General features: G+C 34.2%; 1 protein-coding gene and 1 non-coding gene across 5 annotated transcripts in view; one reads left to right on the top strand and one right to left on the bottom strand.

The window, feature by feature from the left end:
* Window positions 1–27,972, bottom strand: part of CLINT1 (clathrin interactor 1) — a 57,752-nt gene that overhangs the window by 14,792 nt on the left and 14,988 nt on the right. For all 4 annotated transcript variants that reach the window (XM_029942942.1, XM_029942941.1, XM_029942943.1 and 1 more), the window contains exons 2-8: window positions 12,494–12,598; window positions 11,861–11,957; window positions 10,335–10,443; window positions 9,215–9,379; window positions 6,267–6,444; window positions 2,705–2,951; window positions 979–1,048 (exon numbers count right to left, since the gene is read on the bottom strand). In XM_029942942.1, the coding sequence (XP_029798802.1) occupies window positions 979–1,048; window positions 2,705–2,951; window positions 6,267–6,444; window positions 9,215–9,379; window positions 10,335–10,443; window positions 11,861–11,957; window positions 12,494–12,598 (971 nt within the window). The remainder of the gene's footprint in view (window positions 1–978; window positions 1,049–2,704; window positions 2,952–6,266; window positions 6,445–9,214; window positions 9,380–10,334; window positions 10,444–11,860; window positions 11,958–12,493; window positions 12,599–27,972) is intronic.
* LOC115295067 lies at window positions 5,742–5,844 on the top strand. Its single transcript, XR_003910299.1, has one exon. It is a non-coding gene; the product is annotated as a U6 spliceosomal RNA (small nuclear RNA).

Below are 27,972 nucleotides of genomic sequence, written 5' to 3'. Positions count from 1 at the left end.
AATTTCCATCACAGACCTCCACTCAAACACTAAATTTCAAAACAATTCAATTTTGAAAAATCACCATACACATTGAGAAACAACAGATTTACTTTTGCACATTGCTTATACACCAATCTTGCCAGCTACATTTTAATGTGAAATAAACTTGAAACAGCCTGGGAAAGATGGTCTTTAAACAAAAGTTGTATTTCTTAAGCTGTTTTGACTAGCAGCATGGGACTTTATTAGAACTACATCATCGTTAAATGCAATCTAAAATATCAATTTTCTTGATGACAATATACAGGGAATTACTCAAAATCTGGCATTTATGGAAAATCTAACTGAAGAATTCACTAATCTCATCTATTGGAAAACCTCTGGTAAAGAAAGTATTCTTTGCTACAGCGCCCTTAAAATACGTCAGGTAGTTACCTGCTTTCATAGACTGCCCTTTTCCTCCAAAGCTCTCAGCATGCTTATCACTAGGTAACGATGTGTGATTTTTTGATTAATGATTACTACTTCCTCCACCTGATCTTCCCATGAGGGCAAGACGTTTGTTTCACTAAACATTATACCTCAAGCACCCAGACCACTGTCTGGTTCAATAAATACTTGTTGCATAACTGAATGAAAAGTTTAAATGAACTACCATAGCTGATGATAAGAGCCAGAATTAAGATTTAAGAAAAGAGTAAAACGGGCAGAGCACAGTACATTTTGCTTAAGGAGAAAGCAAAGGACCCCAAATGCTCAGCCCTAAGAAATTAAGGAGACAGATATTACTGAATTATTGGTCAAATATTTAAGCACACTTCTCTATTGTAGGCAATTAAACAATTTCCCCCAAATAATGCTCAAAGCCCACTAAATCTCACATTAAAAATAAATCCAACTGCAAAGAATTTATTTTTCTATCATTTAGATGGCATTTTGAAAAATTATTCTGAAAGCAAGATTACTACAAAGAAAAAAGCAAAGGTGGAAGCTTACCTGTTGACTGGCTGGTGCCATCAAACAGATCAACAAGGTCACCAGATGACTTGCTGCTAGGCACTGAAGTCTGAAAACAGAAATTTACTAAGCTTAGAAAACAAATTTACACTATCCTAAATCTGCTCTACTCATCTCTAATTCTGTAATACCTATAAGATCTTAATAAAGGTACATTTGGTTTTCTGAAGAAAGAGAACTGACCTTGAATCCTTATGGAGAGAGAGTTATCTTTAAGTAATTCTATCCTCAGTGCTATAAAATCCCTAACCTCTACACGGTTTTCCCTAACTTACTTCTTTTCTTACTGCATTTCACCATGGAAAATACACCTTCCAGACTCCACCTAAATCTTAATGCTGTATCTCAGAACCATTTAAGAAGCATTAAAGAATACTTACGCCCCAACCCATCACAGCATATTGAGTCCTAGTCCTAACTGCCCAGGGTGGGATCTTGGCTTATACAGTCTGACAAAGCTCCCTTGAGAATTCCAAGGCATAAGAAGGTCTGAGATACACCAGATTAGAAACCAAAGTCCTATCAAGCTTTAAAATTCTACGATTTTATGATTCTATGATTCTTTGATTACAGTTCTGTATACCACACAAGTCATTCTATGTAGTTTAATATCCCTTCACATCTAATTGCTTCACATTTAGATCCCAAACTAAAATGTGGGGCTGGAGCCTATAATACCATTTTTCTCTTCTCCATAGTCCTAAGCACCTTGATGCATATGTCCTGTGTGTTCAATACATTTATGATAAATTAGAAGAGAACTGCCAGGCAATAGGGAAACACTGTAAGTTCCTAGGCATGCTAATTTGAGCCCTGAAGATTAAAATACTCTATGCTGGATCAAAAAGGTTTTGAGATTTAAAAAGATCCAAGCGGCTGAGTAACTTTCCAAAAACTCGGCCGTCTAGACATTTTTTTGTATTAAAAAATAAATCACAGAGCTTACTCTATAAATATAAAATATTTATGGCAGAGTGACATGTATCTAGGGTATACTACAAACTGGTATTTAAAATCCTTTAATATAAAAAGTCTTAATTTATCATTAAAAAAGTTAAACAGTTTGGATGATTTTCCCCATGCAGGCTTACATGAATTTTCCTTATAACAGCCAATATGTATTCAGGTTTTAATTATGACGATCTACCACACCCTGAATATAGCCATCAGTAAGCTCACTGTATCCACAGTAGGGGACCACAAAGGACTGTGAGTGAATAAAAAATAAAAGAAAAGATAGAAGAAGGCAGTCCTGCTCCTAATCAGCAAAATAAGCCTCCTTTTATAGGCAACGACTCTATATTAAATGGGACTATTTCCTCTATATATCTACTTGTGTCTCTTTTGTCAATTTTTACAACTTCTAAATACTCCCTTATTTTCCTTAATGAATCTTAACTGTGTTTGGCAACCAGTGACATTCTTAGATAGGAAAAAATGCACTACATTCTGATTGACCACCCTTCCCAAACAAACCAAAAGTGTCATTTCTACTTTCATAGAACGTGCACAATCATTCAGCAGTTGGACAGGTTTTTTTCCCCAAAGAGATTTCTGCTTATTAATGACTCTGATTAATACAGGTCAAATGATCTGTAATTAATATGGCTGCCTACAAATGCCCAACCCCACTAAAGCAGTAATTCTAAAAGTTAATTCATAAGAATAAAACTCTGTTCAAAGTGTAAACTCATGCCGTTCCCACCTTCAGTGAAGACTGAGGTGTATGAGTTGAAGTATTCTGTTCTGGACTTGCTTTGTCCCCTGTGTAATGTGCTGCTGCTCCAAGATCAATGGTTTTGGAAGGATTTGCTGTGCGCTTGTGTCTGGTTGTGGTGGTCTCTGTGGCCTGTGTGATATGGATATGCTTTGTCGTCACAGTCTCCTCTTCATCTTTGAATTCACCTTTGGGAGATCTGCCTCTTCTTGCTTTCTTTTCCTCATCACTGTCACTAAAAGATATTAAAAATGAAGCAAAATAATAAGACTAGGGATTATTTTAAAATGGAGCCCTCAGTGATTTGAGCTAAAGAATTTCAAATGCAGTAACTCCAAAATTCCATACTTTGAGTATCTGACAGGGATCAACAGAATGTTATCTAAGCTATCTGAATAATGATATGTATGTGTTGGGGAGGGGAAATGGGAACCCACTGAATTCCCTAGGTAAGTCTAAAACACTGCTACAAAAACATTTTCATAAATGCATGCAAATAAAAAAGTCTGAAATTATTCAAGTGTTTATGTATTATAGATTTAAAGCTTAATTAAAAAATAAAATGGCAGGATTATCATATCAGAATCAAGTGATGAGACCCTGTAAGCTTAAGCATCTGCATTTGACAACCATTTTCTTGAAATGGATTATGTGTAAACTATAGTCCCATTTAAATAACAATTCTGTCACTGACTCTTATATGCTAATACAATAAATCATTACAATTTCAACAATACTTTTTCAACCACTATCCTAACTACATTCAAATGATTAAATTCTCATCTGTATATGAAAAAAAAAAAAGTATCGCACCGTACAACAGGGCTCTATTTTACTATATAGCATGAGGAAACAAACTTTTTATAACTCATAATAGCTTTAGAGAAAACAAGTATACTTAAAATGTTTTGAAATTATTCATTTTTTTAGGCATACTCAAAATGATTTCTTTTTCTATTTTAATAGGACAAAAGAAAAACATACACAATAAGAAAAAAACTGGGTATTTTCATATGCCATGAATTAAAAATATCAGCAGTAATCTGTTCTTCAGTAATAAAGCAATTGGGTTTTATCCCTGGTGCAAGCAGGACAGAAAGGAATTACCTAAAATATATTCCATTATCTACATTACTTAATTTTAGAGAAGATGGTTTAATTTATAAATATTCTGAAATAAAACACTTAAAATTCTCCTTAAAACTATACTAATTTAACCCACACAAATCAAAAGCAATTACTACTTAAATATAAACCAATCTGGAACCTGTATAAATCAAGGATCAAGAATAGCTTCCCACAAAGAGTACAAGCATTAAAGCATTAACTGTATTTTTATCTATAAGCACTTTAGGGAATCTACAAGTTCTGATTAAGTATTCAAAAGCCTCTGTCCCTTATCAATTTCTCTCAGCAACAAATGACCTAAAGATTCCCACTAAAATTTCTTACATAGATTCTGATGTCCAATTTGACTTCAGTGGAAAGTATATGTTAAAAATATAAAACTGACTAGCACCCAATGAAATGGAAACTCAATATCTGATCAATGTTCAAGAATTCCTGAATTCAATAATGAACTAATAAGTCTGACATTCTGGTAATATGCCAGAGAGGTCACACGTAACTTTGTCTAAAAATTTACTCTTCCACTACAAAAACTCAAAGATGTGAAGTCCCTGGAGTGCTTCTCAGTGACTATGATACATATTACACACTATATTTTTACTCATTTAAACCCAAATACTCTATATAAAAGATTTAGGGACTCTAGCAGATCCTGTCTTAGATGCAACATTAAAAAAAAAATTCAAGGGAGAATAAAGAAAAAAAAGACAAAGCAAAGAAAGAAAAACTGAGGGAGGAAGGGCAAAGGAGAGAAAGTAACAACAGGAGAATGCACAGTCAGATCTCTCACCAGTCTACCTACCTGATCTCCACATCTCTTTAAAATATAGCAACTGAATACATGGCCACTATGTTTTCTAAACCAAACTAAAAACGTAAATACAGACGCCACGAGAACATTAATCAGAGAAAAAAGTAGAATATTCACAGAATATCTGAATAGGCACAGGTTTCCAAATTTAATATTTATTATCATATGCATATTCTTCAGTATAAAAGAGCTAGAAATGTAGTTGCAAAATAGATATACTTAAAGTACTAAATCATATTCCAGAAACAGTTTTGAAAAAGACAGTCATTTCTGAGATTTAATAAAGAAACATACTGAAGACACAAATAAATACTTCAAAATTATGCTTTTATATTTACTTCTTTTTAATGACCCCTAAATCTGAACTACAAAGATTTTTTTTTTTAAGGAAAAAAGAGATGGTATTTAGTTACAGGTAATCACTTGAATGAACAGTTCTGTCATGAACTATTACTTAAGGCAAGTTCCAAATAGTCTGACTAGGCCTCGGGTTTTACTTCTAAAAAAATAAAGGTAAAATTCTTGATCTAGCCTATCTAACAGGAATACTGTAAGGCATATATGACAAAGAACTCTTAAAACTTGCTTTGCAAATAAAGTGCTACATACATTACCCTTTTAACTTTTATATAGTTTATAGCTATATCGGCAGATAACAAAAAGTGAATGCTGAAAAGTTCCAAATATTGTTCTACATAACACTAAATGCAAATACCCTACTATCAGAAAATGTAGTTCAAAAACATTTTAGCCTAAAAATTCATTTAGATTGTTTTCCTGTATATACTGGAATGGAATCCTAATAAATTGTCACAGAGTTACATTTTAAACACTTTAACTTTTGTTTAAACTTCATATAATAAGGTTCCTTATTCCTCAGCAATAACTTCATCTGATGCCCAAATGCAAAATAAACTGTGAAAGCTCTTACTGGGGAAAAAAAAATTTCAATACATAGCCTGGATAAAAACATACAGAAAATGTGAGCAACTTTAGAAATAAATGGACACAGACAACACAGAAGGTGTATCAATACTAATTGCAAATAATGTTTGACCAGGCATCTGAAAAAGAGCTGCATGGTGGTGGCATCAGCAGTAAATGTACCTACACTGAAACAATACAGAGAAGATTATCATGGCCTCTGTGCAGGAATGACATGCAAATTCACAAATCATTCCGTGTGTTTTACACAGGGCATTTTTAGGGCAGTGAAACTAGCCTGTACGGTTCAATAACGGTGGCTATTATGCATTTCTCACCTACACACCACAGTGAACCCTAATGCAAACAATAGATTTTAGTCAATAATAGTATAACAATATTGGTTTTCAACTATTAATAAATGCACCACACTAATACAAGATGCTAATAACAAGAGCAATTGTGTTTGTGTGTCTGGGTGTGCACGTGCGTGTGCAACATGGGGGGTTAACATGGCAACTCTGCTACTTCATCTACACTTCTCTCTGTGAACCTAAGACTGCTCTAAAAAACGGAATCTTTTAAGAGAGAGAGAGGAAAAAAAAAGCTAGACTTCAGATAAACAAAATCCCAGCTACATAAATTTAGCACCCTTTCCAAGAGACCCAGGAGACAAAGTGTTACTACCTGCATCTTTCTGGAGAGTCTTCTCTATCTTTCCTCCGGAATTTGCTGATGGTGTCATCAATTGTGCTTCCAATTTTATCACTCAGTTCACCTAATTTATCACTGAATGGAAAAGCACTCTTGTTTTTATCCCACTCTTCATCCCATTTCGATTTGGGTTCAGGATCATATCTTTCACCTATATAAAGCATTAAAAAGAAAGGCAACTCTAAGGACATTAAATTCAAAAGGTGTCTATAGTCCTTATTTCTGAAGCTTTTCCTCATAATAAAATAGTTTTCAAAGGAAAACAGAAAGCTCCCACAGTGCTGAATCAACACAATTACAGCAAGGCACAGCATGTAGTGCCAGTCATTAAGTGGCAGGAATGCAGATTCAAAAGCTTTTGTTTATGAAAACTTACACAACCGTAATGCACAGCAAAGCATTATCAGAAGTTCTTAAAAGAGTAGAGGAAAACACAAAAACCAACACAGGCTATATAAGCCAAAAAGAAATGAAAATCTTTTTGTTTTTACAAACATAATACATTATATTTCATTCCTGTCTCTTAATGGTTCTTCAGTTATTAGAAAAAGTTTTGGATAGCAACAGTCTCTTAAAAAAATACCAACTCTAAGAGACACACCACTCTGATTGCTACATATCCCAATACACTGTAAATATGCTGAAAATAACTGTCAATCTTTAGTGTCAAACTAGAAAAATAACTCCATGGATTTCATGGCATGGAAAAGCATCTTTTAATTACTGTAAAGAGAAAAGAATATTCTAACTATCCACAAGTACACAGATGAGAATCGTGAAATATGCTCAAGCAATTCAGAACAGCTGATCTATTCAAACACCAAGTCCGAAGCCTGGGAGACTCTGTGTGAATTTGAGAATGAAAAGAACAGATCATGGCAGTGAGCAAAAATCCCAAAATGTCAAGATTTGTTTTAGTCCTTGACCATGGGGACCTAACACACAGAGGAGGATTGTAAGCACTAAACAGAACCTCTCCATTTCTGTGTCCAAACTCAACTACAAAGGCAAGAGCAGAAAGTACAGAGAAATCACATGAGGTTAAAAAGAAGAAAACAACGAAAATTAAAGCAGTGCAATAAAAATTAACAAAAAAACCAAAAGGTGCCTGAGCCTTTGTATTGACCTTTGATGAGCAAGTCCTTATGGCAAAAAAGCCCTTTGGAGACTGAACAAAACCATTTTGCAGAACTGCCTATGAAAACTGCAAAGCCAAAATTTTCTCTAAGAGGATTTAAAAATATGTCTACTAGACCTGAAAGTGACCATCAACTTAAAGAGAACATGACAAAATTTTAACCAGATGGCTTTATAAAAATGAGTGGGTTTCTAATAATGTAAAGTAAATTTCAATGAAAATGTCATATACAATACTCTGAAAAGACAAATTTATAGGAAAAATTAAAGTAGACAAAACTAAATTGATTAGTGTGATGGACATTCTGCTGAATGAGTACCACAGATACTGAATTATTGGCAAGACACCATCTAAGGTCGGAATGAAAAGACATAAAATAGTTATTTAATGATCAGTTAAGTCTTTGAATAATATATATATAACATTAAAAATAATTTTACAAGAATGTGATGCCAATTCACAGGATGTTCAACTCTCTAATGCAGATGCTGCAATTAGTTCACAGTGATCAAGTCTGAGAACTTATTCAATTTTCTAAATTTATCTAATTATACATTGTGCTGGTAAAAAGAGGGTTACAAGCAATAGAAATGAGAAAATGAGTTGCAAATAGCAATTTTTCCTCAAAAACACATTAAATTTCTCTAGCTACTTTAAAAAAGCTAAAGAATAAAATAATTACTTAGGCAAATAGTCCAAAAACTTGTTACTCCCCTAAACAAATAAAAACTCCAAAACATATTTAACATTGTTTAAGAGAAACATTTTTGCTTAATTCAAGAATGAACTTTTATGTGATGCTTAGACATAAAAGAAAGGAATTTTCTTGTTAAAAAGATCCTTTAATACTTAATTAAGTACATACAGTATTTTTTTCTTAGAGAGGGAGGAAGCAAAGAAGCAAGAGGGTGAAGATATTATTTTGTAATAGTCACAAGATAAGAAATAGAAAATCTTTACACGGTTCCAATGAAGGAGTTCTGAGGTCTCAGTATAATCCAAATATGAACCACCTCAGATACAGGTTGCGGGATCTGGGGAGCCCCCATATGTAGCCAGGTACACAGAGCACTAGCCATGTATACACAAAATGACCAGTGGACGCTCAGAGCTTAAAGAAGACAGAACTGAGTCCAAAGGGACATGTCTGAAACAGAGTTCTTATTTTCTGTGCCTGTTTCAAGTACCTAATGATCTATTTTAGGGAAACTATATTATTACATTAAAAAATAAACACGAGTGATCAATGTTCTAGCTGCTCTTAAATGTGTTAGAACAATTAAGTGATAGGTGTAGGTGAAAAACTGACGGTATTGTTAGTCACCTTTTTCTATGTTAAACTAACGCATTACTGAGGCAGGACTAACTTATAGGAAACTTACCTATTTTTGGCCTGAAGTAGAGCTAATTTGGTTTCAAATTAGGAAGATGAAGCTCTTTATCAAACTTTATATTTTGATGTTCTAAATGGTGAGGTAGAGAAATCCTTTTTTCTTTTTAAAAATGGTAATTCCAAGAGGGAAGGGAATATCTATGTTTTATTATCTATGTATGTTAACTCAAAGTTAATAGTCACTTAATTAACGATTAATGATTCAAATTATATTAACAGAAATGATGATTCCTAATATCCATATAATAGCCAAAAGTGAGTACTTCATATACTTTAGTATTCTATTCCTGGGGGAAAAAAATGGTATTTTGTTCTTTCGTATTTCAGTGATTCTTAAAATACACCCAGGAAACTAAACTGATGCTTAGGTGTCAGTTCTTTGATACTCACTGTATCTGAATCCTCCAACACTGTCTGAGGAAACCCCAACATATTTGTCTTTGTTCTTCTTTGCTTTCTTTCGCTCTTCACGAAGCCTGTCGTCATCCTGGGCAAATTCAACCAATTCTTTCACCTTCTGGCGAATATTTATACCTTGATCCTTGCCATGCTCATCTGTGAGGATGGTGAGGGAGAAACAAAACCTTAAGAATTCAGTTAATAAGTATCAAACCCTTTAACACAAAAAACAGACATGAAAATTTCAATATAAAAAGCCAACTTTAATATTTAAAATTTTAAAAAAAGAGACAATGCTACTAAATTTTGTCATTTTCTCATCAGCAAATTCTAAATCTTGAGATTCAATTCTGGCTTGCAAGAGCACATAAAGATAAATCAACAAGGACCACAGATATTGGTGCTATGCAAGACTAATGAAAGATCTACTAAAAAAGGATTACTAATGATGACCATACAAAAAAGACTTCGATCCATAAACCTTTTCTTTTCCTATGGTATTTTAACAAAAACAACAACAAAAAATCTACTTTAATATTTTAATGACTAAAATGCACCCAAACACTTTGGTTTCCCCAATACAAGTTTGGAAACACTAATTACCAGGATTTAGTGTAGCTAAAAAACTGATTTTTTAAAGTGCTTTCAACTGGGGTATACTACAAAATGAAATATGGTTTATTCTGTATCCTTGTTCACATTCAAAACACACTCTGGCCTTGCTGCCTTTGCACAGTAAATATTATTTGGTGGGAGGAAAAAAAACCCAGCTTCAAACAGATGTGTGTGTTTTGGAGCTCTAACCTTTTCTTCCCATATGATTAAAGCTATTCCTTTATGGACACCACAGGGGACCGGTCTCCAGTGCATATTTTAATATAAACCCGAACACTCATGTTGTGTTGGTTCTGTTGTTATTAGCCAGTCTTCTCTGCAAGTTCTTGTCTTCACTAATTAATACTCTAGGGCCCCGCGTCTTGGATTCTGCACTCGTCACACCACCAGCAATAGTCACATTCTAATTAGAGCGGAGAAGCTTCTAAGCTGGTTCAGGTGACTGACAACTCCAACTACTGTTTTAATTTGCTTATAAGGTTTTTCTATTGCTCACCTACAAAGTGGTAATTTTCCAGGGATCGCAAATCATAAATGTGTTCTCTGGCACTTGTAACCACACGCTCTGATCCATTCCTTATGAGGTAAGCTAGAAGTAGCAATGACTGTAAAAATACAAAGCACCAAATGATTTAACAAAACAAATTCTGGTAGGGCTTTGGTAAATGGTTAAAAATATAATTCCAACATTAGCAAATTAATAATCTTTGTCGGGGGAGGGGAGAGGCAGGGAGAGTCTCTTTACCTTATATTGGACTTTAAATACATAGTCTAAAACTTATATTATCAATCTGAAATTCCTCTTATAATCAAGCATAGTAAATAATTATAAACTCTCCATTGGATACCATGTGTCAAAAGATTTAAAAAATATAGTTCTGATGTCAAGAAATACCTGAAAGTATGATAGAAAAGAACACTAAGCTTTTAAAAAGCTGGCTCAGTTTTCACTTTTCATTTGGGCAGTATGGAACTGTCCACTGTTAGAAACATCAGTTTAAACAGAACAATTATTTGGTTATTATATGATCCCATAGCATTTTCCCCAGATAAATGTAACTTTTGTTTCAAAAACTTGCTGCCAACAAATAGAGAAAAAAAACACTTAAGGGGTTTCTTTTTGGGGTGATGAAAACATTCTGGTTATTGAGTAGTGGTGACTGACATACACTTTTGTAAATACACCAAAAACCACTGAATTAACGCATTTTGAACTTACCTTTCCTTGGAACAAACCTCACATAAAGAAATACTGACTATTTTATCACAAATATTATACAAGCTGAGGGCATGACAGTGAATGTTTTCAGAAACAACATCGAAACCACAGAAATAAATATGGCATTGCTCTTCAATCCTGAAAGCTAAAATGCTGTTTTCAATGTTTCAAATATAAATATTATATGTCATTTTGAAAGCAAGAGAAACGTATTCCAATAGCAAGAAAATACAGTGGGTTTGGAAAACAGAGGACTACCTTGTTTTAGAATTCTACATTATATGATGAAATCAGAACTAAACAAAAAGAATCTGGTATTAAGGTACATATTTGGGAATTTAAAATGTTAGAATTTTAATGTTTTAGAATCTCTAATTATGTGTTAAAGTAATAATTTTGGTGCATTGGTGTTAATACTATTATAAATTAAGCACATTTTTATGCAGAGATGAGAAAACATATTGGACTGTGGTTTTCATTTTAATTACTCATATACTACATATGCATCCAACTATAGATTCATTACTTTTGATAGGCACAAATATATTTTTAGAAGGAAAAATTTTAACAATAAAATTAAAATATTTAGAAGTATTATTTATATTAATTTTAAACATTTTAGATTCAGAATAGTTGTTTATGGTGACTAGAAAACAGAACACAAGTAGCAAATGTACTTCCATCTGTTTAAGAATATTCTATTCTGGGATTTAATGTTCTTCATAACCACTTATGTATGTATACCTTAAAATTTTAACATTCTGTTTTCAACATATCAAATAATAAAAACTGATGACCATTACCTTATAAACTCTTCTCCAATTTTTTTTGTTGTCTTTTAACATTCGTGACCAAAGCATGTTCATAAGTTCGGGAAATTGTTCATACATAAATGTAGCCCTGAAAAAAAAAGGTAATTTTCCTCAAGACTCTGCAATACATTAATTTGGACAGTAGATGGCATGCTTGTTCTAAGTTACTTACTGTGCTTTCCCAAAGAGCTTAAAAAAAATAAGCTTAATTCAAAAAATTTAGATATGCTCTCATAAAAATATTTTTCTCATAGTCTGTATGATATCTAACATGTGTTTAAACTCCACCAATTAATACCATCTTTTACAAGCCCTTTATTTAACAGGATAGCGATTGAGATGCTCATCAAAACAAAAATTTCCTAACTTTATTTCAAGTTATACACATTTGTCAAAATTTTATGATAAGGTACACAAGTCTCTAAACTTCACTGAAAAATAGTTTCACTTCTCTGAGCTAATTTTTAAGGGGAAATGGACTGTGCATAGCCTCCACTGATATCTGAATGATTATGTAGAATTTCTGTCTGGCAGCTAAACTGTTTAAAACTGAAAGAAAATTTCATATTTCTATGTAAAGAGAGTTGGATTCTTTCTGCACTGCTGAGTCAAATTATCACTTACTTGGCAATCTCTCCCATGAGTTGCCCAGAAGGTCCCCAAGGATCGTCATTCGTTGCTTCTCGAACCTTAGACTCGATCTCTGAATAATTCATAACCACATTGGTGCTGCAGAGAAAAAAAACGCACGCACATACACACAAAGATTAGCATCAAAACTGAGAAACACATGAAAACTTAATAATGACACTACTGGGTGTCCTAATGAGATACCTCTACAGGGTGGGAAGAAAACATCTTTTGTGCATAAGCTACTTCGAGGATACTATATATCGCACTTAAAGAAAATTTTACTATCCCATTAGCCTTACAGAAAACAGATGAGAGACTGATTACATTAGAGCTGGCCTAAGTCCAGCAAAAAATGGCTTTGGGTCAAATTAAAAAGGAATCTGAACACACTAGAGTCTATTATAAAACTAAGTTGTCAGTTTCCTGACCAGATATAGTTTACATGCACTCTTGTTTCCTTATAGAAGTTCTGTAAATTAGTCAGCAAAATTATATAAGAGCTAAACATTATTTATATTGCACAAAGGTAACATTAAAAATGTTTAGAATCACTATGAACATTTAAACTGTAATTCCTTGGTCTCTTTTCACTTATTACATCCTATATGTTTTCTGTGTCACTAGTCACCATAGCCCTCACTCTTGATGGCTATATAATATTCCATCAGGAGTCTGTATGCTAACATCTTTAACCTTCACTTAAGACTTCACCAGTGGTCAAGAACATGTGTTCTAGGAATCAGAAAGATCTGACTTCAATTACTTTGTGACTTTTAGCAAAATTATTCTAAGTGTCTTCATTTTAGTTTCCTCAAATGCAAAATGGGAGTAAGAAAGAATACTACATAAAATGGTAGCATCTCAAATGATATTTATTAGTAGGACAATGTCTAACACATAGAAATTGCTCAATACAGGCCAGCTGTCATCATTATTATGACAGATAATAATCAACCTGTTAGGAGGACTTAAAAATACTAAGTAAGGGGCGCCTGGGTGGCTCAGTCAGTTAAGTGTCCGGCTTCGGCTCAGGTCAGATCTCACGGTTCGTGGGTTCAAGCCCCATATCAGGCTCTGTGCTGACAGCTAGCTCAGAGCTTGGAGCCTGCTTCGGATTCTGTGTCTCCCTCTCTCTCTGACTCTTCCCTGCTCACACTGTCTCTCTCTGTCTCTCAAAAATAAATGAAAAACATTAAAAAAATACTAAGTAATATTTTTCTAAGAAAGAAATCTGAAGAGAGTCCCGTAAGATAAAAGATAGCAAAATGTTTGGTTATTAAAATAGATATGGATTTAAGAATTCAAAATCATTCTGAGAAAGAAATACTATGAAAATGTGACAAACAACACTAGTATCTATTTGACATCTAAAGCTCCAATTATTACTGAACAATTATTATAATAGATGCCTATGAATATGATCATTCAAATCTTTCACTTAAAATCAAGCCTTAGATGTAGAGAAAAACTAGAATTTGGTAACAATTACTTCCATATACCCCACTCTTGCTGTATGGTTTTTTAATTATCAGAAAGTTCTATTTTTTAAAGGAAGGGAGGTATGGACATAATTTGTATTCAAATCTGATTCTCAAATATAAGGAAATATAAATTTCAAATTCATTGCAAACATTTCCCTTTCTTTACTTAAAAAAAAAAAAGGCTAATAAATGGTTTGGGGTCAAATTTGAAAGAGACCATTACACATATATGACTCGCCGAGTCACAGAATTAATCTGGCTTCTAGATTTACATTCAGAATACTGTTCTACTAAGGAAGGACAGTGAAATCCTATTACTTTCTTTCAAATCTTGGAGAAAGCTGCCTCCTAAAATATCAACTAGCTCGACAACCTAACTACAAATTATTTCCCTGGGACATAATTTCCAATGCCTCCTTTAACAATTGAGATCATTAATGAATGAAATTTCCTAAAAAAACTAGTAATGATCCTCTTGACAATAATTTTATGTATAAATACAAAGGAGTAACATTTTTTTTCTAATTTTTTCAACAATGGAAACAAAATAAAATCAAGGCAGTCAATGACAGATTTGCAATTTAAGATGCCACAAAATGATGGATTTCAAAATGCTTTTGTTTATCCTAGTGGCTGAAGAATGCGTGGCTTAGGCAGTTGTTAAGTGTCAACATGCAGCTGTAGGAATGAACAACAGCAATTAGGATTATAATTCACCCAAACATTTCATTAGCAAGAATGCACTTAAAATCTGTTTGCATTGTTTAATTTCTAGAGAACAAGATGAAAGGAGTTAATCTCTAGTCCATGCACATGAAATATTTTTACTAGAGCCTTCATAAATGCTGTAGCTTTCAGAACACTACTTTCCTTGTTCGAGCTACAAAAGCCCATGGGTCAAATGAGAAAGGTCCTGTTTCTCTAACCCTTCACAAGATTCTTAGCTGAAGGCTTTTGTGTTTGAGTGCTGTGTGTTTACAGGAGGAGGTGGCCGACAGCCAATAATTTAAGAATCTCCTTATTTCCTTGGTTGAAAAACAATGGGAACTATGTAAAATGACAACTTACTATTAAATATACTTATACGATAAAGTATATCCACAAAACAATACAGCAACAATAACAAAAAATAATAAAGTTAGATAGAACACTTCCATTAAGAGAATCAGGCTCTATTTTAAAGCCATTTTCCAGTGAAACTATTAACTTTCAGAGACTGCAAAGAACTCTGAAGATGAGATCCAATGACTATAAAGAATTCCAAGATAAGGTATTTTTAAGCTGCACCTAATTCAGAAACAAATGTAAACTAAAACAACACACCACTGTATAGTTTGGCCTTACTCCAGGTCATTTAAAAATAACTATTTCTAAAAAGGTAGAAATGGCATTTTGATCCTTCCTTTCCCATGTTTTTAGCTGCCCTCAATCCACACTCTACCCATAATTCCAGTGACCTTTTTTAAAAAGGAAAATAACCTCTTACCTCCACCCCCCAAAAATAGTTAAAAAGAAATTACATCCAGATGTGAAAGGAAAAAGAGCTAGTTTAATTCTTAAAACTTCCTATGACTGACAAAAATGTGTTAAGAATGGATAATTCAGACACTAGAGGGGGCTCTCTCAACAGTTTTTTAAAACACAAAATTCAGACAAAGGTCTGGGATGTGTTCTGCAAACAAAATTATAGGAAATTAACACAAAAGAACCAAAGATTGAAGAATATTAAGAATCTGCTCATGTTCTGAAGATTTTAGTTTAAAGCAAAAGTGAACCATGACTTTTTTCAAGGATAAAATCCACAATTAAAATCACGATTGTTTGCATCAGTCAAGACTTCCCTAGGTCTATAGTCATTTTCATGCGCTCACATTTGCTCCTCACAACACCCCAATAGGCATGACAGGACCAAGGGAGATCCAGTGAGAGTACTTAACTCTGGACAACCCAGCACCACTCCCTCATTGCATCTTTAATGCCAAAGGCTTAAAGTTACTGCCATCAACTTCTGTACACTTACTTCTATGGCTGTGTTCACATAGCCAGTGTTCAATCATTCAAGGGTTGATCATCAATTTGTAAATTATTAGTGTTCATTGGCTTTCTTCTTTATTCCTCATTTTCTATGTATTGTACTGCTCACTACTGATAAAATATCAAGTTTTTTTTTTTTTTTTTTTTACTTAATAACGGTTTGGGTACAGGTTTTAGAGGCAAGATTGGTTGAAAGTAGAAGCTAACATGGGGCTTTTTCTTACAGATGGTCAATGCTTCTTCTAATCGGCATTAAGCATAATCAGTAAAATAACTGACAAGAAAACATTTGAATAGTCCTTATTGATATGTTTTCCTGTCAAAAGTTCAAGAATATGCTTTGTTAAAACAAAACCATATACCAAGAGAAAAGGTAAAGCTTAGGTATAATTCAGTCCTAACTAGCAGCAAAGGAATAAGGAAACTGAAACAGACTGATGTAGTAAGAAGTAGTTTTTCCCAGCGTGTCCTTTTAATTTTACTTCCTTTAAAAAAAAGTCCTGTTTTTCATGTTTTCTTCTTTTTGTTTTAAACTTACCATAACGCCTTCATTCACTGAGATCAAGAAAATATTTAGCAGTATTTTCTCTTAGACCTTTAAATTTGTGTTTTACTATATGCATGCACACAATACGTCCACGCTTACAGAATTCCCATTAATAGGAAAAGAGGCAGCAAGAGACAGAGACACAACATTCAAAGTAATGGTTTTAAATAATAGTATTTTTTCTTTATACTTTCTTGTATTTTCCAAATTTCCTCCCATGAATTGTAACCAAGGGAAAACTATTAAATGCCATTAAAAATACAAATCAAGTACAGTATCATCATTAGCAACCTTTTAACTTCACCAGCAAATAAGCATCGCCTTAGCCCACATAAGTACTATTTGTACTTCCAATGTCTTTTAATCAGGCTAATAAGTGCAGCAAACTAGTAACTGAAGTATATGTACACATACTAAAATATGCACACCAAGTGTTGTATGTGTAAAACTACAGGGAACAATTTAAGTACCTCATATTCCCTTAAAAAGAGTTTTTAAGAAACTTTTAGGAAAGAATGATTCCTGAACATTAAAACTTACACTAAAAACTCACCTCTTAATCTCAATGCCACAAAGATTTCAAAAGATACTTTTATGACACAGGTAAAACTATTATGCTTCCTTTAAAGTATCAATTTTTAAATAACTTTTAAAAATAATAAAACACCCATAAAATAAACCCTGAAACAAAGTTTTCTCAGGTAATAAGTTCCTTTTTTTTTTTTAATGCTGTTCCTTTTTCTTTTTTTAAGCTTCTGGCCAAAACATTAGGAAAATAATTTCAAGAATACTTGCTCTAACAGTTTATAATAGACCATGGGATACTCAGTTTTCATCAGGAGAACACCTTTACCACATTACCCCTATTTGCAAGCTGAGCATTTTATAGGTTCAACACTCATTTTAAAACTGAGTATGTGGTATTACAATCCTGTGAACAGAATCATATTTATGATCAACAACCAAGAAGTTTCCTGCTTCTAAATTCAACAAATAATTAACTTTCATTGTTAGCAGAAAACCTGAGGCTGTATAGAAATGGTGTGGGGGAGGTGGAAAAGCTGATTCATCTACTTGGCTGGATATTTGCTACCAATGGGAAAAAAAAAAGTTTTGTTTTGTTTTTTTGTTGGTCTGAAAGTAAAATACAAAGCAAGAAAAATGTCTTTTTAATGTTTATCTTTTGAGAGAGGGAGACAGACAACGTGAGCAGGGTAAGGGCAGACAGACAGAGAGGGCGACACAGAATCTGAGGCAGGCTATAGGCCCCAGGCTCTAAGCTGTTACCACAGAGCCCAATGTGGGGCTCGAACTCATGAACCATGAGATCACAAACTGAGCCGAAGTCAGACACTTAAAAGACTGAGCCACCCAGGTGCCCCGAAAAATGTCCTAACAAAAGCAATGGTTCAGTAGAATTAACATTGCTAAAGCAAATATTACCATATTTGATTATATAGTATCTTAATTATAAAACAGCTACAGTGCTAATATAAGGAATAAACTACAGTGCTCCCTCCATACCAGAAGAAAACTAACATAATAAATACTGGAAAGTATAGAAGAAACAAATACAACAAACCTAATATTGGCCACTTTCTCTCTAGTGTTGCCATGCTGTCATCAGCAGCAGCAGCCCTGTCTACCAAACAGAATGAAAATGAGTGAGTAGAGAGGAAAAATATATTTAATAGCAACTCTTTGGTAAAGAAGTTAAATAAACTCACTCGTATCATTACATGACTAGTAAGCAATTGATGTTCAAATTCTGCTGGGTTTTCTAACTGCAAAATCCATGATCTATTACACAATGCCCTAAAATCAGAGAATTAGTAATATGTTACCTAAAAGAAAAACTTTACTAGTTAATAAATTAAGATGACTTCACAAACTGTGCTACTAAAAGGAAATGCTGAATTAATCTTTAAGGAAATATATTCCCAGTCATGGAAATTAAATTTTCCTTGGATTTACTAAATATTAAATAACAAAATGTATTCCTCCCCATCTTAAACACAAATACTCTTTAAAAAGGTAAAAAAATTTTTTTTTGAATAGGGAAAAACTGAAATTGAAGACATCTAAAATCTTAGGCTCTCTTATCCATTATTTTGCAGTAATAAGATTTCAGAACTGGTTATTTAAAAAATATATCTTATTTCAATCTATTTATATCATAAACACATGGGATGCTCAAGTATATATTATTTATGACTTTACCTATTTACACAAAGGACTATGCTAGATTATGTACCTTCTGTTTTCCTCTTTACTTTTCAAGAGGGAACATTAAAACTAAACGCTGAAACAGCAGACTTTCTGTTTTTTAAAATAACCATCAAGAATTTGCACTGAAATACTATACTTTATGCTTTAGCTATCGTAGTAAAAAAAATTAACACCAAATAAATATTAAAGAACAGTTTACTGCCAGGTTTTACTGAGGGAGGAAGGGACTTCACCATAGTTCTTTTTAAAGCTTTCACTTTTAGAGTAATTCTGGATACTCAAAGATCAAGTTAGACTGTATAACTGGATACCTAAAATATTTTAAAAACATAGTACAGAGAAAAATTGCTTAAGCCCAAAGACAAGCTGCCTGCTTATGACATGAAAACTACAGAAATTGTATTAATGTTCAAAAACCCCACTTGAATTGTTCCTTCCCCACATGATATGACAACAGAAAAGCACCTCTAGCTGATGTAATTCTAATTGAAATTCTAATTGTTTTAAAATGTAAGAAAATTAAGGTCTATCTACTCTTTTCTAAGCTGAAAGCTATTCTTCCATCATACTACCACCAAATTCTTTGATCCATTCTGACTGATGTTGGCCTTCAATTTCAGTAATAGTATATATAGTCCAGTATAATCACAGGGATGGAGAATTGGGAGCACAAAATTTAATCACTCTTGATGTTTTCCTATTACTAAACCCCGTTGATTAACACGGCTCGATATTCTTGTAATCTTAACTCAAAACTTTAGACTGTGTTTGTACTATTTACAGATATAGTAGAAAGATAAATTCTATAAAAAGTACGTTTTCAGTTTGCTATGGGGGGAAATGGGGAACAAGTTAAACACTGAGCATATTCTTCAGGTAGAAATGACTAATAATAAACCTCTAACATTCATGAATGATTAACAGAAAAATCTTCATTTATCTTCAAAATTATGAAAACAAAAATGTTTGTACAGACTCCTGACAATCTTTCAGATCTGATCAAGAGTTTAAAGTATCCTGTACTTATTATATGTCCCCAACACAGGGTAATATTTAGATTCATCAAGTTTCCTTTCTTAGATAGGAAAGTTATACACAGAACACTTTTCTTAATTTTTCTTTTTTTAGTGATTCTGCATGATTTGATTGTATCATGAATTCAAGGTACTACCAAATCCAATGTGTTCTTCTCTAAATACACTTTGTAAAGCTACCATTTTCTGTTAATCGTCATTTTCTCAGGCTCTGCCACATTCACCACCAGGGTGGCTTTCTTGATTTGTTGTTCACAAAGAAATTAAGTTACAACAGCCCGAGAGCTGTAACATAACAAAGCCGAGCTGCCCAGTGGATGCCAGTGAATGGCTTAGCTAAGTGACTTGCCCCTACACATGCAAATCAGATTTAGATCATAATAAAATTATATATTATTTCCTGTTAACAAATCTGTATCTGTTTTACAAAGTCAAAACCGAACAGAGAAATCAAGAATCTACTACATTTAAGAAAGGAGGATGGTTACACAGTAGGAAATGTAATGCAAAAAATATTTAATCTAAGAACTTTTATCAGTGACTGACATTAACCGATTTATCACATATTTTCTCTTCTAATTTCTAAACATACCCATTACAGATTAGTACTCCAAATGATATCATTATCTAAAGATTTCAAGCTTAAAAACTAGTATTCCAAATCCATACAATTTCAAATTGTGCATTAAATAAATAGTTGGTCCCTTGCTTATGGAAGAGTTTACCTAACATTCCAGGAGAATTTCTAGTATTGATTCAATATCAGTTCACACGAGCCCAAACTAACAACCTACATCTAAAATTTCTGAAATCTCTAACAAATGATGTGCTCATCACTTAAGTATAAAGTTGTTCTAAAATGTAACTAGCAGAAGTAATGTCTTACAAACTTTTCTCAAAAAAAAAAAAACAAAACCACAGAAAATCATTAATTTATGGTTTATGTAGAATTCAAGGCTAGGAAAAGTTACATAAAATGAGTATGGCTTAAAGAAGTCAATACTCCGAATTTAGTTTCTCATGGCAAACTATATATCAGATTAGAATGTGTACATAAATTGATCACTAAAAGATAAAAACTTGAAGCAATGACTAAAATGCTTTTTTATATAAAAGATTATTAAATGTTTATAGTCCAACATAAAGTCTTCAGGGAAACATTAGAAGCCACGCATAATTATTCCAATGCCTCAAAAAATTTAGGAATTGATCCAAAACAAAAAATACTTAAAACAAAATGGTAGTTGGATTTCTGCCACTCAAAGTCTGTCATTTAATTCTTTTTTCCAAAACTTACCGACCTCTTGATCACTATTAAGTGTGACTTAAACTGGCAATTTTTCAAGGAAATAGCTTAGTAATTTATGTAACAGATGTGCAAAAAAAAAAAAAAAATTACATGAATGAGATAAGCCAAGAAAAACATCCTGATGTCCACAACTAAATTATGACCTGTGGGAGGAAGAAACTATAAAACTATTTCCCTTTCCTTACAACTTCAGTGGTTAGCAATATGAAATAAAATAACCGGTTTGATAGCAACCCCATTTTCAAACATTTAAAATGGGCCCTGACTCCAGGAACTGTTCCAAACACTAGGCCACTCTAAAGGAAAATACTGCAAATTTATGTATTTTCATAATCTGCTTCATCTTTTATGGCTATTTTGTAGGAAAGCTAAGTAATATGTACATTAACTGATCAATAATTAGAGATTAATAGGGCCTGATTTTTGTTGTGGATTCCTGGACAAATCAACCAGTCTGTGTCTCAAGTTTCCTCATCTGAAAGACAGTTCCTGTGCATAAGAGAGATTAAATGAAATGGTAAGTGTATCATTTAGCACATATGGTTATTTTCCTGCCAGTATTTATTATTTTTAGTTTGAAGATAATCTTTACATGGCCCCTTAGAGTACACCGACAGAATTCTCATTACTTCCTCACACCTCATTCATTGTTGCAGAACTTCATAGTCATGGTATGTGGCTGTCATGTCAGCCCATCTGACCCACAGTGTAGATGTTGAAGTGAAGATTTTGAGGACATAAGTATATAGGCAAGGTAAACAACAACAACAACAACAGCAACTCTATTATTAAGAAGTGGCCAAAGAGCAGGAAATGAGTATTACTAAGAGATTAGTAACACTAATAATACCATATAATAATACTAATAATATGGTATTACAAGAGTAATACTATTAATATAAGCCCTGGCAGAGAACAGCTGCTATTATATGAGTAACAGAGTTTTTATTTTGAAGTTTATTCTCCTATTAATTTTCAGGTACAGTTTTATTTTACATAAAGTAGTTATTTCTCCTTTAGTGGTAACTTGACATCATTTAATGAAATAAATAAAAAGTCTCTTTTTTGGGGTTCACTAAGCTGATTGACATCTACTGATGGAGTTGCACATCCCAAAGCAAAATTATACCAAAAACAGAGACTTTTAAGCTATTATAAGAAGGGAAATTATCTAGCATTATCAGAAACCGCAGAATTCTGAGCTTTCAAAATGCCAAAAACAAGGTCACATCATTCACTCCACAAGGTGGCTGGCCGATGAAAGCATTTTAGAAGGGCCACAATACCTGGTTTCTACATCCTGTTTCCTCTGCAAGAGCACAAATCATTAAACGAAGAAATGTCTGGATGTTCATGGCTCTTGATGGTTTACGTAGACTCCTACTTTCCCTCCAGCACCGGTGCTGCTGCTACCATGAGCAGGGCACAGATGACAAGCTTAAAAAAGGCTGTCCTAACCACTGGCTAGACCCATGATGCTAAGAGTTATTCATTTTTAAGAGAAATATTCTGGTGCCACTAAGATTTGGGGAAGGGATGGTCTATGGCTGACAAAAGAAAACAAGGAAAGCAAGATAAAAAGTTGTTTCTAAAATGTGGCAGCAATGGTACATGGAACAATACAGCAATGAAACAGGCAGAGGCTACGAATTCTTTCTTTCATTGCCATAGAAAAACAGCTCCCACGACACAAACTGGATGAACATTAACCACTATCAACTATATAAAAACACACGTGCATGTGGACAGAACCCTTCTAGAAGGAAAAAAAAATATGAAAAACAGTGTGTGTGAGTGGAGACACATTTGTTTAAAATTTTATTTATACAATGAAAAAAATCAATCACTTTCTTTTTAAGAAAAGAAAAACAGCCCTTGTGTATAAAACTTCTCTCCACTTGCTAGGGCAGCATCCCATGGCTGAGCTGATTTAATTCTGCCGAGGATCAGTTTCCACTCCCCTGGCTCAGCAGCCTCTTTCTGTTGTGTCAGCGCCCTGTGTGCACAGAGAAAAGCTTTCTGAAGGCAGCTCTGGATGGAAGACCAGAGGTAAGGGCGTCAAGCTTTCCTCTTCCAGTGGCTAGCTGCACAACAGTGTTGGGGACAATTCATAGGATGCCAGCCCAAACCCAAATCTATTTTCTACTTCCAGCTGATTTTTTCTTTTTTATCATCTATCTCGGTAACTTGTAAGATTTCCATTTTTATTTTCTTCTAAAGCAGTACTCTAGTATTTTGTGAAACATGGTAAGATTTGGAAGATGTTATGTAAAACTAAGGCAATTTTATTATTATAGCACTTCTCAGAGATTATATTCTAACATGATTTCAGAGTCTCAAAGAGGGGACTATATTAAACATTGCTAAAATTTTGGTGATAAACACACCTTCTCCCTGGAGCATTTTCTAAGTGTCCCAAAAAACTCACTTTGGGGTTTTTGCACTATTTTTAAAAACTGCCCTTCATACCAGACTCCCAAAAATGTTTATACCTTTCATCCTCCCACTCTTGTTTTTTGTATCTGTTATTTCTTATTCTTTTTTAATGGACAGCTTTTCCTTTAACCTTTTATGTTTTTAAATTCTTATCTGATGGCTGGCTTTAGGCCTTTTATCTTGTTTTACATCTCATTTATTTTTAACCTATTTTTTTAAAAAAGTCTTGATTGATTTTTACTGTTGATTTCAGTTTCCTATCTTGTTTATTTTAAGTCTCATCAGTTTTACTTTTTGGGCCTTTTTTTTCCACTGAGTTTTTAAAAACTCATAAACTTTATTCCAATCTCTTCAAAGGTCCCTATTTTCAGCTTTAAGTTCTCAATCCTCCTTTAATAATATCTTTCCTTTTTTCTTCCATGTTTTACTTATTTTACAACGTTATCACTGACTGAACAGAAAGAGGACGAAGAACTCAAGAAGAGGAAGTGCCTCTTCTCATAGCCCCTTACTCTCACACTGACCGCAGCTGTTCTCCCCCCGCGCCCCCCCTCGTAACATTTTTCACAAAGATCAATGAAACACCTAGATGAGATACTCAAAGAGATTATCAAGTCTCAAGGGTGATAAAATTATACTTCTTTCAGATTGGAGCTGCTTTTTAAAAATAAAATGTTAGTTTTCATGCATTTGAGAAGCAGCAACATTAAGGCAGCATCACAGTTTCTCACCCTGAAACATGATCTGCAGGGCACATCGTAAGGCCAGGTAGGCTGCATGCAGTGCCGGGTGTTTGCAGTCATCATTGGAAGTGTTTTCCCTCAGTGCCTACTTCCCATTAATTTCCAAGACCTATTTGTGCTGTATTAAAAATAAAAAGCACTCCTCTTTAGCCTAGCCTCCAACAATAGCCACTTAACAATGTCTCCATCTGGGGTGTATTCTCCCTTCACCCATCCTTCAGACCGTGACCAGGTTCAGCTTCCTAATATTTACCTAATATTTACATGTGGTCCACCACAAATTCATCGCCATCTTCCCTAAGTATTTTCCTCTTTCTGTTATCAGTGGACAGTACCATCCAGAGTTATGGCTTCAACATAATTCATTACTTCCCTCTCCTCCTATCCTATCCAGCATCAGATCATTTCCTGGCCTTTTCTACTCTGGTTCCTAAATGTCTCTAATATGTCCATCTACTTCTCCCTTCCCACACTGCCACTACCGTAGAGCAGGGTCACAACCATTTCCCACCCAGATTATTGCCAACAATCTTGTAACTAGCATCTCTGCTTCTCTATCTCCCACCAGACCAGAGCCAAAGTGAACTCTTGCTGAAATACAAATCCTATGTAACTGAGCCCTCATTTTAAATCCAACAAAGGTTTCCTTATTACCTTCAAGATGAAGTCCAAATTCCTTAACATGACAAAAAAGTCCTTCATGTGAGGTATCAGTGTATTCTTTCAGTCCCATCACATCATTCTCACCTCAAGGCCTTTGGATTAACTGTTCCCTGTCTGTAAGTCCTCTACCCACCCAGCCCAGTCCCTGGCCTTACTCAACCTTATCAACAGGATCTAATTTAAATGCCACTTCCTCCATGAAATCTTCCTTTAACTCTGGGGATCTGCCTATATGCACTTCATAGCACCCCGTTCTTCATCCTGAACTAAAACTAGAACTAGCATACTGAAAAAGGCACATTTGTTTCCTTGTTGGGCTCCTGCGACTGAAAACATCAAGAGGACACAAGTTGTCTCTTTCTTTTTAATTTTTTTTAAGTTTATTAATTTTGAGAGAAAGCATGAGCAGGGGAGGGACAGAGAGAAAGAGAGAGACAGACAGACAGACAGTATCCCAAGCAGGCCTGTGTCGTCAGCACAGAACTCGATGTGGGGCTCGATCTCACAAACTGTGAGATCACGATCTGAGCTGATTCAAGAGTCAGACACTTAATTTACTAAGACACCCAGATGCCCCTGTCTCTCACTTTAAAGATCCCCAGTGCCTGTAACAAGCTTTGGTGATAGCAGAGGTTTAATAATATTTATTGAGTAATTGAACAAATAGCTTAAATAGCCTCTTTCCTTTGACTCAAAAAGTTCTGGTGATCGGGACCTACCTGATCTGGCCTTAGTCTATCTGCCTAGCCTTTCTTCCCACTGCTGTTTCATTTCCTTTCTGGGATAACAACTGAAATTCAAACATGACCTTTCTTGTCTCAGTAACTGTTTACTTCCAGAATTATCTCCTTGCAGTAAAACTCAAACCTAGTTTTTAACAAAGATGCAAAAATAAAGTCCTCTTGATTCCTGCCCATAACCTCCCCTTCCTATGGCAAAATAAACATTATAACTTTATGAATTATATTGTACCCTATATAATAGCTATGTATGAACGTATCTTAATTCCCCCTTAAAACACTGTAAGTTTTTAAAAAACAAGTACAGTTGATCCTCCTTATTTAAGGATTCTGTATTTGTGAATTTGCTCACTAAAATGTTTTTGTTAACACTAAAATCAATATTCACAACACTTTTATGGTTATTTGTGAATATGTGCAGAGCAGTGAAAAATTTGAGTCATCTGTTGTGCAAATTCCAAGGTGAGGTCAAAAAGGCGATGCTCTGCCCTGTTTTAGTTCTCCCGGTGATAAACAAGTGTCCGTTCCCCGGTCTATGCAGTGGCATATTTTTCACAACTTTGTGCTTTTTGTTGGTGATTTCACTGTTTAATGACCACCAAGCCTAGAGATGAAGTGCTGTCTAGAGTTCCTTTGTGTAAGAAGGCTGTAATGTGCCTCACAGAAAAAATACCTATGTTAGATAAGCTTTGTAACAGTGATGTTGGCTCTGAGCTCAGTGTCACTGAATCAAAAATATATATGTATTAAGTGAGACATCTTCATACAGAAACAGACACAAAGCATGGTTATGCATGGACTGGATGATGAAAATGGGACAAGAGGCCCACAGGAACTAGCCCAGGAACAGTGGTTCAGTATTTGCTAATTCAGTTTCTGTGGTGACTTTGTAGAACCTATGCACCTCAAATAATAGGAACTGACTATAGCATATATTATTGCATTTTTATTCCTTTCTTAGTACCTAACCATGAATATCTCATATATAATAGGTATTTAATAACTGACCAGTGAATTCATAAATGAAATCTATAATCTCTTGGTAACAGAGAGGGCAATGGAAGACAAAGAAACAGATTAACATATGAATAGAGGGGGCTAAAATAAACAATCTCTGACCAACAAATATACAAAGAGAATGACATGAGAAGTTATCACCCTCACAAAAAAATTTTTAAGGGCTATCATGGTGGGGGCACCTGGTTGTCTCAGTCAGTAGAGCTTGCGACTGGATTTCAAGAGTCTTGAGTTCAAGCCCCATGTTGGGTGTGGAGCCCACTTAAAAAAAAAAGAAGAAAGAAAACCGAGACTACCCTGGAATAATGTCACAATCCAGGTCTTCTGAAGGCATGGCCAGAAAGACTCGTTAATTTGCTATATCCCCTAAAATTAACTTCCTGATCCTTAGCAAAGACTTAAAACAGTAAGATATGTTGGCAGAAGAATTCTGCGTCCAAAGAAACGTGAAAAGCTAAAACACTGAAACCTAAGGCTAAAAAAAATACTTTCAAAACTTTAAATCTCTTACTTATACTCAGTGTCAACTATAGATTTGGAAGTCATCAGGGGTCTCCCTTCTACAGATGCTATAGTTCTCATAAAAACAGCCCTCATTTTGCATGGTGCCCTGTTAACTGAAACTTGTACATACTGGAACCATGTCTTCACTTTGCACAATCTGTTACTACAGAAGAGCTGTGCAAAGGAGACTCCACAGCAGTAATTCCTGTGTATTCTTTCTAAAGTATGGCAAATAGTAGAAGCAACTGAGCACATTTTATTGCTCACCTGACATTGTATTCATTAAGATGGCCTTATTTATTGGTTTTTAAATACTTCCCTAACTCTATGGCCAATGTCCTAAACTCTTTACAAACAATTCATCTGATCTATCAACTTTATGAGGCAGTTAACATTATTATTCCCATTTTACAGATGAGGAGACTGAGGCACAAAGAGGTTAAGTTCCTTGCTCAAGGCCATACAACTATTAAGTGGTATGCTTAGGATTTCAACATATGGAGTATGAATCCAGAGAAAAAGTTAAATATGCTTAGAATTTCAACCTAGGTAGTCTGAATCCACAAATAAACGTTAAGAGATTCTGCCCCTAACTTCTTATGTTATAGTCACAATTTTAACCACTGTCTCTTTCTACTTTTTCCCCTGATCCATTATCCAACTCGGCACCAAGAGTAGCTACATAAGTGGAATCATTTCACATTCTTCATTCTTGCTTATCGAAATTCCTCAC

This window comes from Suricata suricatta, chromosome 6, assembly GCF_006229205.1.
Source record: "Suricata suricatta isolate VVHF042 chromosome 6, meerkat_22Aug2017_6uvM2_HiC, whole genome shotgun sequence".
Lineage (NCBI taxonomy): Eukaryota > Metazoa > Chordata > Mammalia > Carnivora > Herpestidae > Suricata > Suricata suricatta.
The sequence above is the reverse complement of the archived record's forward strand: the minus strand, read 5'-3'. Positions and strand labels throughout refer to the sequence as shown.